General features: G+C 34.4%; 1 protein-coding gene across 13 annotated transcripts in view; it reads left to right on the top strand.

Annotated features, from left to right (window-relative positions):
- GAS2 (growth arrest specific 2) overlaps positions 1-13,727 on the top strand; it is a 159,550-nt gene that overhangs the window by 71,388 nt on the left and 74,435 nt on the right. For 12 of the 13 annotated variants that reach the window (XM_049713503.1, XM_049713498.1, XM_033409507.2 and 9 more), the window contains one exon: positions 9,520-9,661. In XM_049713503.1, coding sequence (XP_049569460.1) covers positions 9,520-9,661 — 142 coding nt within the window. The remainder of the gene's footprint in view (positions 1-9,519; positions 9,662-13,727) is intronic. The other variant, XM_049713497.1, reaches the window with a different exon arrangement.

Genomic DNA, 13,727 nt, shown 5'->3' with positions numbered 1-13,727 from the left:
TGTAGATGGACAGATTAAGTCGATAGCTGCAAGGCTTAAGCATTTGAATCCTTGTTTGGTAGACAGTGAGCTGGAGACTGAAACCATTAAATTTAGAAAGATTAATAGGATGATGATGTGCAGATTGTGTTAGAAAGATCTGAGGTTAAAGATAGGAAGAATATTTTGTGAAGTTTCTGCATTTGTTCATACATGAGATATTAAAGGATTTAAAGTAAGAGTGTCAATACTACGTTGAAAGGGGCAGGACATTTCAATACATATTTATTAGAAAATAACAGTGAGCTGGTTTGGTGACTTATTAGCCAAAGTAGGAAGAGGTGAGGAAAGAATAAAAGCTATACTATGCTTTTTGAAGTTTGAAAAACTACAATTATGAGGGGACAGAACTAAAAGAAGGAAGTTCTGTTTGTGGGAGAAATATAAGAACTTGATAGTTATCCCAGATGGCAAGGTATGAAAATGGAAATGAGGAATATTTTTGAGACTGCCAATGTGTTTCAGTGATCATTAAAATCCCCAACAGGTCATTGAAGCTGCAGGCTGAATTTTATATCATTTTTTTAAAACTTCTCTTTGTTTCAGTTTTCTAACAAACATATATTTATTCCTCATGAGCAAACAAAAGCTGGGTCTCACCCTGTAGCACAAGGGTCTCTTCTGAGCATCCTTAGTCATCAGGGAGCAGACGTGCAGGGGCAGGAAAATACACTGTAATCACAGGGCAGGAAGCTACACTGTAATCACTGGGCAGGGGAGGGAGGGAAAGCCTTTATTTTGTGTAACTCAGACATTGGAGAAATGGCTGCCGCTATCACAAGTTATGCATTTTATTCAACGTTTCCAGTGAGATTCATGTCTTGCTTGGAAAATGGATGTGTGTCTGCTTGTCCTGAAAACTTACCAGCAGAAATCCTTATTCCTTTGCTACAGATGTACCAAAAATTGTCAAGTCTTTTCAGTTTAGGAGTTTCTTTAAATGTATAGTATTTTAGAAAAAAATCAATAAAGAGTTGATCTTGTGAGAAAACAAAACAAAACAGAAAACCTTACTACATGTCAGGCATTATTTCAGGAACTGTTTATATAAACTCATACATCCCTCACAGCAACCCTATGATGTAGACACTAGTATTATTTCACAGGTGAAGTTGATTCACGTGCCTGAAGTCACATAACTAGTAAATCAAGGTCCAGGATTCAAACACAGGCAGTCTAGCTCCAAAGTTTGTGCTTGTAACCACTCCATTCTCCTGCTCCTCTCTGGACATAATATATGCCTTAGCTACACTCAGACTTGTATTTATCCAACAAATATTCCGTAAATACTGTTCAGTAGGTGCTGGGGATAAAATGGTGAACAAAACCAGACACTGTTCCATTCCTCATGGAACTAAACCGTCCTGAGGGAGATAGTTGCTAATCAGTTAATCTCACACAGGAACATGGCAGCAGGAGCCCTTGAACATTGTGGATTTTAAGCAATTATAAAGAAGTGTTGAGGGGTGGTGTTAGGGGGTAAGTGATCTGTCATCTGGGATTGGGAGGTATTTGGGCAAACAGGTATGGGAAGGGCAGAGAGGACAGTTCTCTGTAAGGGCTGTGCAGTGGGAGGGAGCATCGGGAGAATGCAGGAGTGGGAACAGAAGCTCGTGTGGCTACAGAAGATAGGGAAGGACCATGGTGCTAGGTCGGTAGGGAGGAACCAGGCTAATACAACCTGTGGAAGCCATATTATAAGGAGCTTTGTCTTTATCCTGAAAGCACTGGGAAGCTAAATTTGCCTTTCGGAAAGTCCACTGTGGTTAGAGTATGGAGTACGAAGATGAATGCACAGCATGATGAACAAAATTAGAGGATGGATAAAAACAAATTGGAATTAAATCACCATATAAATATAAAGCATGTCTTTTATTTTTTCCTATGTATTTGTGAGCTTATTATAGTAAGTACAGATGTGATGATGTATCTGTTTTTCAACTCTCATCAGGGTATTTCTTGTAAATAGACTGAAAGTAGACATGTATTTGAAAAAAAAGGAACATTAATTGGAGATAAACTATGGTCTAGGATTGGTATTAGGCACTTTCCCAAACATTTAATTCTCGTAAAAAGTTACAAATGGTGGACCTGAAGTTCCAAAAGGTTAAATAAATAGCCATTTTTTGTCACGGCCTTACTGCTAGTGATTTGCAGTTTCAAGGCTTAAGCCTTTTCTCTGAATTACTAAAAGTTTAACATCCCTGTGTTTCAAACTACTGAGCATCTATGGAGCTATCATTAGTCAATTGATGGGCATCTACAAGGTGCCTCAAATCTGCAGTCCCATGGAGTTACAAAAAAAAAAGTCTGCTCAAAAAGTGTTTAGAAATCAGTTAGTCACTAAAATAAATTGAGTTTCCTGGAATCCATCCATAAGGCAATCTTTGGACCTTTGAAAATGCTTTTCTTTATTGGATATTATACAGATGGGTACTAAAAGTAGTTTTAACTAAAATATTAGAATCAGTGACCCTGTGAACTCAAAATTTGCTGCCAGTAATCGTAAGTTATTACACCTTAGAATGTATAAAATGTTGTTGGAAAGGAAAATTTCAAGATACATTTTAAAAGAATTTTCCTGACTATTTCCTTAAGGTAATTTCTTGATTTGTAGAAAGGTCACAGAAAACTGACATACATTCTCAAAAACATTTTTTTAATTATCATCAACTATCATCATTTGTTTGAGTTCCTATAATTAATTACTAATTAACAATTATCATTAATTTTGTTAAGACTCTGAGGGACTGTCACACCTGGTATCCAACACTTGCTTCCTCTAAGAAATCTTTCATATTCACAGAATGTTTCTCTTCCTTCCATTCAAACCTCATTCTTTCAAGTCTGACTACTATAGCTGTGATTTAGAGGTGTTCCAATTAAAACAGAAGTGACAGAAGAAAAAGAAGTCACTGGTTTTTACTTCTGTAGAATTATCTAAAAAATTTTTATTCCTTTACACCTTCTACAACAAATGACCTAGTTATTTTTCCAAAGTGTGCATGTAATTTAAACTACTTCTTAGTTTAAAATGTTATTTTTGTTTTTTATTATTCCCCATATGAACACTGAGATTGTAAACTGGCAACCACATAGAGCTGCCTATAGATCCAATTGTTCAAACTCAGGGGACTTTCACATTAAAATATCCAGATTTCCAAATTCTTCTGAGAAACTGGAAGATCCAACAACACTGGAACTGCATTTCTTTATGGAAACATTGAGTTAGAACTAAATAAATATGGCTGCCCCTCCTGGACATGGCATGAGCTCTTTAGTTTTCCACAATTGCCACCATTTCTTATAGTCCCCTAGTGCTAGCCACTTTGTTCTGTTATTTAATCTGCCTGACTTCTTCTGGGCCTTTGAGTTTGTAACTCCTGGTTGACATTACAATATTAGTAATTCTTTTTATTTATTTATTTCTTGCGTTACATGGGCCTCTCACTGTTGTGGCCTCTCCCGTTGCGGAGCACAGGCGCCAGACACGCAGGCTCAGCGGCCATGGCTCACGGGCCCAGCCGCTCCGAGGCATGTGGGATCCTCCCGCGCCGGGGCACGACTCCGTGTCCGCTGCATCGGCAGGCAGACTTCAAACCACTGCGCCACCAGGGAAGCCCATTGCCTGCATATTTGAAAGTACATTCTATATACCCTTTGGAAAAGGGAAGATATTAGTTCCTGGCAATTTCCGTTTCTTCTTTTATATATCTCTTCTGTTTCATAGCTGAAATGTCTACTTGATGTAATCAAGGGGAGTATTTTATCTCAAACTTTTTTGAAGAATGGATTATTTAAACTACTAGTAAAGTAAAAAAAATAAACTACTAGCATTAAATTTTCAGTTCACTGCCTATGGAGAACTAAAGATGCCATTCTCTCCATTTTTTCTAGGTTTAATAGGTGAAAGAAAATACGTATTTCTTTATTGTAATGTTACCTGGCTAAAACCTTGGGAAATAAATCAAATGCTGAAATATATTAAATTCCAGGCAATGGTGAACTTTCATGGAGCAGTTAGAAGTGTACGGGTATAAGAGACTGAATGATTCGATTTCAACTATGTGTGAGCTCAGTTTTTTCATCTTGGAAAATGGAGATACTATTATCTACCTAATTCATGGCATTATTTTTTGAGAATTAAAGAGGATAATCTATCTGAAAGTATATGTTTTGTGTGCCTAGAGTGCGGTAAGCACTCACAATGTTAATTCATTCCTTCCCCATCTACCATAAGATTCAGAAAACAAGAAGTCAGGACTGCTTATGTGTGAAGCACTGTATTTGACACTGTGGCAGTATAATGATAAATAATATCGTGGTTCTCTAGGTGTAGATTATTTTAAGTAATATAAATAGAATTAGTCACTACTGCCCTTCTGAAGCTGTAACACCCACAACACCATAACTAGGACATATACATGCTGTACTCTGCAGCACATAAGTAAACTCTTTCTAAATGACCAACATAGTTATGCATCTCAGTAACTATATCCAGGGGAACTATTGGATTTGAGGGACTTGAAAGACATGGGGACACTATTAGTTAGAGACAAAGTAGTCAAGGGGTTAAGTATTGGACTCTCTAAACCCCCAAATAATGGCTTTACTTTCCCTGTTATGAATGCCCTAATATGATAGCCACAAGCCACATGTGGCTATTTAAGTGTAAACTGATTAAAAAGAAATAAAGTTTAAAAATTAGTCTCCAGTCACACTCACCACAGTTCAAATGCTCAATAGCCACATGCCACTAGTGGTTACTATAATGGGTAGCACAGATATGGAACATTTCTATTATCACAGAAAGTTCTATCGGAAAGCTATTTTTAAAGTGACGTTTAAGTTTAGGGCAAAGATAGAAATAAATTGTTTGCCAATCTTTTTCTGAATTCTTGTACCTGTAACAGAAGAAAAAATGAAATGTTTTCAAGAAAATATGAGAGAAGGAAATCATAGGCAATTCAATATATTTTTACTTGCATTGATGGCAGTGATAATAACTTTATTGAACACTTCTACACTTGAGTTATATTATTTAATTTGCACTCACACATAGTCGATGAGATGCATTTTTTTTTTTCTATGTGCGTTGAATAGAAGCTGAGAGTGAGGCACAGAAACATTAAGTATGAGACTGAGGCGCAGAAACATTAAGTAATCTGTCCAAAGTACCATAGCAAGAAGGTCACATAGCTGAGTTTGAACTCAGGTAATTGAATTCCAAACCCTAGCAGGTGATTAACCTAAGAGGTAATGGATTGAATTAAAAGATTTTAGAAATAAATTTAAAATCTTTCTTTTTATTTCAACATAATTTGGTTGTTGCTTTGAGGGAATGGGGAGGACACTTTCAGATTTCAAACCATCCATTCTCTTGTATGTTCATCATTCAATTCATAAGTATTAGTATAGAGGCTGAGAATATATAACTTAGGTTAATCCTGCTGAGAGATAAAAGGACAAACATTAGACTATCAATATTAGAAAAATTAACATGAAATCTAAAAAGAAATAATACGAATGAACTTGTTTGCAAGGCAGAAATAGACCCACAGACATAGAAAACAAACCTATGATTACCAGGGGGGAAGAGGGGAGAGGGATGAATTGGGAATTTGCGATTAGCATATACACACTGCTATACATAGAGCAGATAACCAACCTGCTGGATAGCATAGGGAGATATACTTAGCATTTTGTAATAACCTATAAGGGAAAAGAATCTGAAAAAGAATATGTGTGTGTGTGTGTGTGTATGTGTGTGTGTGTGAGATAACTGAATCACTTGAAACTAACAACATTGTAAATCAACTACATTTCAATTTTAAAAAAAGAAAGAAAAATTAACATGTATCCTACTTGTACATGATTCTAATGTTTTATTGGTAGTCATTTCTCCTTTTGCTAACACAAAATATTGAAACCTATAGCATGGAGGCTGGAGGACGGTAGCATGACTTTTGCTAGTGAGGAAGCGAGCCTAAATTTCTACCCGATCTCAGCTCAGCTTGGCAACTATTCTCAACTCATTCCATATTCAGTAACTTTCAAAAACTGTTCAAAGGTTTTATTCTATTTTTCACTTATACTTTTCTTAATTTATGGGAAGCATTTTATGCGTACTATAAATTTAGTGAATTTTGAAGGCCCTGAAAACATGTCCCTTGGAGATGTAAAATCTCTAAGGCAGACTGTTTGCTCCTGCCGTCACGTTGATTATGATCTAGTGTGAGGGGTCAAATCTAACCATTCATTCGTGTATTCATCAATCAGGTTCTGAGGACATAATATATAGCAGCATTGTCTGGAAAACTCATCTGAGTAAATAATTAGAGATGGTATTTAAATGCCATAGGAGTTCTTTGGAGAGTTAAGCAGTAAAGGGAAAACTAATATGGAAGATGAGCTATATGTGGAGGTTCTCTTTTGAATCCCTAGTTCTTTACATCTGAAGTATTCCTCTCCTTATCTGTGGTCAATTTTTTAGCTATTCAAGTAGACACTGTCATAATTACTCAAGACAGCTCTCTATTCTAAACCTCTTCTTCAAGATTTTTGTGGCAAGGTGAAAGCTGATTTTATTCAATACATCAATTTGCTTTTATTTTATTTACTGATACTAAAGAAGAGATTCAGAGCTGTCATTTTTCCTAGGATTTTCATGAGAACCTAGAGAAATTAATAATTTTTTAAAAATAACAGAACTTGGAGAGATATACAGTAATTGCTAAGGTTTTTGGAACTTTATGAATATTTTTGTGTAAAATATGTCAAAAAATATTTATAAGTTCCAAAGGTATTGAGTACTGATATTATCGAATCATTTATTCTTTAATTCAAGTGAAATATGACATCTGCTCTAAGACTCTTATGTATAAATGGCACAGCAACCTTGGGAAGACTGTTGACCCTTTGATTTTTGGTTGGTATGCAGCCAGGAATAATATTGGATTCTACAAGCTATGAGCTATGTCCCTTGGTGGATTAAGTGTCAAATCAATCTAGCTTCTCTGGTGCAATCTGGATATTGTATTCCTTTTTGCCATGAAACCCATGCACCTCATGTCCTTTGGCATGCCCTTATATATGTCAAGTATTTTATAGTTCCTAGGTTATAGTTCCTGTGTGCAAGTGTGCAAACTCATTCATCAGTTTGAAGTGGTTTCAGAAGGTTTTTTTTCCCCACCCAGGGATAGAGGTGGTAGATTTTAAAATGGCTTAGTGTTTGACTCTGTTTATGTTCTTTTCCTATTTGCATCATAAAGAAGCTTTACAGTCACCTCTTGAAGACTTTTTTTCAGCAGATCTTTTTGTTATGTTTTGGCTGACATGATTTACCTTATTTGATTATTTAATTGGAAAATATTGATAAAATGTAAAAGTCACTCAAAATCCTACTACATATTTTGGAATTATGTAAATTAAGATATAAATGATTCTCTATGCATCAATCACCTTCCTCAAAGGTAATTACTATCAATCTGATGGATGTCCTCTTTGAATTCTTCCTAAATGAATGTTATATAAATAAATACAATATTCATATTTATAATACAACATATTTATATGCGATTTAACTTTATATATGACCATCTATACTGTGTGTGTATGTACATATACATGCACCAGTATGTATGTGCATACACACACATCATAAAATGAAATTGTAGAGTACATATGTGTTTGCAAATTATTGGTTTCTGCTTAAGAGTATATACTGCACATTTTTATGGTCCAACACATATATATTTATCTTATTCTTTTTAAATTATTGCACAGAGTTCCACTGTATTTGTATACTTTATATTATTCAACCAGACCTTTCTTGACACATTCTATGTCTATTTTTTTCCTATTCAATCAGTGTTGCAACAAATACACTTGTCCATATATTTTAAAGTAATAATACTATTATATTTGCAAGATATATTTTTAGGAGTAAATTGCTAGATTTAGGGATATATGATTTTTAATTTTAATAAATATTGACTAATTGATGTTCATGAATATTTTATAAAGGGGACATTAAACTATGCTATTTCTTATTGTTTTTTACAATTCATATAGGAAAGCATTTCTTTGAAAACCACTACTTAACCAAATTGGTTAAGGGGTATTGTTATATGTATATATAAATATATGTGTATTCATGCAAAAATTTTTTTATGTCTAAGCCTAAAACAAATTCAGTCAGCAACAAAGAGATGGATCTTTGCTATTGGACAGACACAGTCTTTGAGTGATGTAGTAACTGAATATTTTAGTTATGTAGCCATAAAATCCCTGGACAGAAAAAGCCCTAGTAATAGTTTGATGATAGTAGGCTTCACCAGTACACCAAGACCACTATTTCATTTTTTGATAACCATCTTTGTAAATGACCTCAACAATCCACAACATTTTGTTTATATTTTCTTGTTCACAGAGAATAGAGGAAATAACCTATCTGTGAATTGAAATCACAAAATGCTTCTCCCTTGATCTTTTTGCTCTCAGAGGCAAAGCTCTATTTAGCCCAGATCATCCAAAGACTTGGCTCAATCTTTCACATCACATAGAATCACATTCTGTGACTTCATGGAATGCCGTGAAAACTGGTTATATTCTATTAAAGGAAAAAACCTCACACAACTCTTTATAACATTTGGTATGGTAAGGGAGATTTCCAGGGCTAAAATTTTATGAGGCTGATAATAGAAAAGTCTATCCGGGTTCACACACTCCCTTTTCTTAAGCGTTTTCTTATCCTGGAAGAGAAATGATGCAGAATGTAAACATGTTTCAAGGTCAGATAGCAGAAATCCAACCAGAATTATTTTTATATTACATAAGAGAGCAATAATCTATGGTTTAAAAGGAAATAGTCTGGAAGAATGATGGTAAACTGTTATTGTTAAAAGATAAAAAATTTTAATATTTCCTTTTCTTATATTGGTGATAGAGAATTATGGATGTTAGACAATTCTGCTGCTTTCTTTTGACTTTATAATTCTATTGTAATTTTTATTGTGTGTGCGTATGTATACACATAAAAATGCAGGTGTGTGTGTTACATTTTATCTATATTCGTATACTGCATTTGTGTTTCATTCTTCTTTCACAAGTGAGAAATTCATTTATACATACTTTATGAGAAATACTGACAGAATACTTAGATGAAAGAGAAGGCCAAAAAAAAAAAAATAGTAGAAGAGAAAGAAAAGAGGCAATCTGAGCCAGGGAAGGGATTTATGTATGTTTACTTCTAGATACTAAAAAGGCAAGTACATGTTTACAGGCACAGATTTTCCTAGTCTCTTAATTAAGAACTAAGTTTCATTTGAGTTTCATGTCCTTTCCTATAGTTCTTTACAAACCTATTTATTGACATAAGATTGTACCAAAGCGTTTTGTTGAAAACATAAATGTACACTTAACGTGTCACTGTGATGACTGCCAGATATTCCACCAGAGTGAGATTTCTTTGTTTTTCAGAAGCTGCCCTTAAAGAAGATTCCATGCAAGGCCAGTGCACCCTCAGGATCCTTTTTTGCCAGAGACAATACAGCAAACTTCTTATCCTGGTGCCGAGATTTAGGGGTAGATGAAACGTGTCTGTTTGAATCAGAAGGTTTGGGTATGTACATTTCCTTCAGAATTTTAGCTGATATAATATTAAAATTATTGTTTGTCTGTATAACTCTCAAGCCTAACTTTTTTTGTGTGATGTCATTTCATGCTTTGTTAACTTTAAAAAAGAATTGTAGTTTGTTGTAAACTTGCAGTTTTTTTGTAAACTTGAGTCTTTGAAGGTAGAAAAATTCACCCTCTTAATCTTGGTCACCTTGTGCACAAAATAACAGGAACATTAAGTAGCAGAATCCTTTCCTGGTTAAAAATAAGTACATACAATGCAAAATTGGGGGATATTTGGAAAATGTAGGGTTAAGTTTTACCACCAGGCTCTTATCTGGACTAGAAGGGTAGCTATATATGTTCCAGCCCTCCATCAAGAGCATTTTCGTCTTTTCACCTCTACAAAAGTATGAAAACACCATCTCTCATAAGTTCTATCTTTCTTGAAACTGATTTTTTTAGTTAGTTAAGCTTATTTTTAGTTAATGAAACTTATTTTTTAGCTAGTTAAAAATTAGGCAAACAAGCAAGAGGTTAGGATCATTGGAGACGATGGAACAAGAGACAGATACGTTAGTGCCTAGGCCTACCCAGATAATTGTAGGGTTTTTGTTTTGTTTTATGATTGAATTTTGGCAAGTCCACTTCCATACCATAGTTTTGTATTTCCTTGGGAGAAAACATACATTGGTTCATTCAGTGTTTTGACATTACTTGATACCCTTAAATGTTCAAACCTTCAATATAAGATCTACCCCAGTAGAACTCTACTATGGAAGGTATTGGAATTAAAGTCCAATTCTAGTAAAGTGGAACTAAGTGAAGAAAGGAGACATTTAGCGGGGAATGCTTTGGTTCTTTTACCTGAGGCTTTAAAAAATCAATTCACAAAACCACGTAATACAAATATTAACATCACAGTAAGCTGAGCATCCTTCAGAGAGAACAAGTATACAAACTGCCTTCTGAACAATGAGAATACACTTTGCCCTGAGACCTCACAAAACAGCATTCCCCTGCTGAACCTAGGAAATTGATGGTAGAGCAGCTAAAGTCTTACTCATTTTATGTGGTTAAGGAAACTTGTATTTGTACTAAGAGGAGTTGATGTGATATGGAAATACTGTCATCAAATTTCTGAGAAGTCTCCCAACAGAGAAGAGAATAACATGAACTTAGACTAGGAGAACATTTTGTACCTGAAAGAAAAATTTACCAGAAAAATTGCACAGAAGCATACTGTATACAACAGTGTGCTCTATGAATGCTCATTGTATATGTGAGCTTTGAGTGTTCTTACCATTTCCTCACATCAAAGTAAAAAGAAGTTGGTGGAAGATATGTATGGATATAATTCTTTTTCAGTGCAGTGGTAATTTTACAAATAGATTTTAACTTTCATGTTTATAGGTTTATGCACGTGGATGAGTTGTGAAAAAAAACCTTGAAAGATCTAGTAAATGTCTGTGTGTGTGTCTACACACACACACACACACACACATTTTTATATATATAAATTTTAAAAACTCAAATCTTAGTCACAAGAAGCACACTCTTTATGTGTGGACAAATAACATCATGATTTAAAATTCTGGAGTGCCCCTGCATTGCTGAAGAACTGCCACATGGGGAAACTGCTTTATTTTTTGTTAATTTGTTTACTACACAGGTTTCCATTAAAAAAAACATTTTTTCAGTGACTATTGTAGGCCAAGTGGACTACTAGGAGCTCTGAATGTAAATATGGTCTTGTCTCAATTTTCTTACTATTCATGAGTTCTTTTGTTAATTGAACTAACCAAACTTTCAGTTGGACTCCAAGAAGCTTGGATGGCTTTTTAAAACCCCATTCAGGTAATAAATAATACATTTTATTTTGAAACAATAAAGCATAAAGCAGCTCATGTAACAATGGTCCTGGTATATAAATACATACTCTGTAGCATATAAAATTATGTCATGAAGAATTTTTAGATGGTCGAGTTCTTCACCCTGTTTGAAAAAAGCTGACTTTATAAACAAGAAATTTTTATATAAAAATTAAATACATGATAATTTATATGTCATAACTGTTGAGTAGTTTGTTAAAATATCTTTGATTCTGGTTACCTTCTACAGTATAACTTCACTTATACCTTGCAATTAAAATGTATTTATATAGCCAAGAAGGTTTAATAAGACCAAATTTTCAAGGCTATAAATTTTTAAAATAATTTTGAATCCTCTCAGTACCAAACCAAATCAAATAGTTAGGCTTTCTAGTTTGCTACTCAATGAAAAGATAAATTTGAAATATCTGCTGCTCAGAATAGGGCATGAGGTGATGTACAATAGGCCCTGTGGAGATGGAAGAAGGGAGCCAATACTATAGCACTGACTTCAGGATTATTCAGAGAAAGGAAACAGCTGTACCCATAGATGTTAATGATAATCAGGAGGAAGCCCAATGAGAAATTCCATTTCCCCAGGTGGAACCCATTCTCCTTGGATTTTTCTTATTATTCGCTTGTGAGTGAGGAAGTGATTGAGCCGCTGCACTTGCAGAATTGACTTTCTTGCAACAATAATACTGTGTACTCTGCTTGATGTCTTTTCACACTTCACTTTTGAAAGGGAATTTAGGGCAAGGGTGTTTTCTTTTTTCCCTACCTCAAGATTTCATTTCAGTAGCACACAAGATGAAGAGCATCCTTTGTGTCCTAGTGTTTTGAACACCAAATAAAAGGACAAGATGCCCTGATGAAGGGGAAAAATCTGTTTGAATGAATGATAAAGTAGATCATTGTACTGAATGTGTATCAAGAGGCTTCTGTCTTTAGCTCTTCAAAGGTCTTCGCCTGCATAAAGCATTCTTATCTTTGTGGCAACTGATACGTTACCCTCTGTTGCAGTGCTTTTTTTGTACGATTATTTGCGGGAGGATCTTAATTCATGACTCACTCTATCTGTCCTCTTTCCACAACAGCTAATGACAAGAAATCTCAGTGGGTGGGGAAGGGATGCCAGGGATGAACTAGGGAGTATAGACAGCATCTTATTCCATATGCTTCTCTCGTGCTTGTCGTTTTGATTCTTGGCAGATAACTTTCTATGCCACATGACGCGATCACATACAGGGTGTAACCTTCCATTTACCTTCTAAGACATTCTTGAGAGAGAATTTTTCCTCTGTCAAATGTCAGTTCTTGGATTATAAGTTTACAAATATCTCAGAATAGTGTTTCAGAAGTGAGACAATAGAAAAATGGATAAATATCATGAACAGCTTATTCATAAAAGACTTATAAAAGCCCAAAACAGAGATTAAAATGTTTGACATCTTAGTAATAAGGCAAATGCAAATAAAAACTATGAAAAATTAGTGAGGATTAACAATTTTATATTTAGTGCTGAGTATAGAGGAAAGTGGGATCTTCTATACGTTGCTGAAAAAAACTGGAAGTTGGCATGCCTTCTTTGGAGGGCAGTTTGTAAGATCTAAGAAGTGCTCATATCTTTTTATCAAGTTGTTCTACTTCTAAAAGTTTATTTGGAGGAAGTAAGTACAGATAAGCAATAGAATGTCCATTGAAACATTTTTTATAAGAGTAAAAAAGGGGATGAAATGAATCTATTTGGTGGTAGCTTAAACTGTAGTCATTCATAGATACCAAGCAAAAATAATATTCATAATATTTTTGAGACTATTTAAGAATATGGGAAAATTATGATATGATATGAACATGAGGTCTCAGCATTTACCTTAGTAAATATCAAAAAAAAATACTATATTCAGAATCTGAAAGTAAGATAAATAGTAATTGGGTTGTAAGTAATATCATTTTCTTCTTCAGTTCTCTATTAACACACTTTAGACCGTGAACAGGTGTGGCATGTAATCTGAAACATGAACAATTTTATTTATATTAAGATAATTTGAACGAAGTTGCGTAGAGATTTATTGACATCAGTATATTATACATCAGTATATTTTATATATCAATGTATTATAAGGGCTGTTTTATATTAGGACCAAATACCTATGACTTTTTCTCAATTTAAAAAAATTTTAAGTTATGAGCCCTAAA

The sequence above is a fragment of the Orcinus orca genome, chromosome 8 (genome assembly GCF_937001465.1).
Source record: "Orcinus orca chromosome 8, mOrcOrc1.1, whole genome shotgun sequence".
Classification (NCBI taxonomy): domain Eukaryota; kingdom Metazoa; phylum Chordata; class Mammalia; order Artiodactyla; family Delphinidae; genus Orcinus; species Orcinus orca.
The sequence above is the reverse complement of the archived record's forward strand: the minus strand, read 5'-3'. Positions and strand labels throughout refer to the sequence as shown.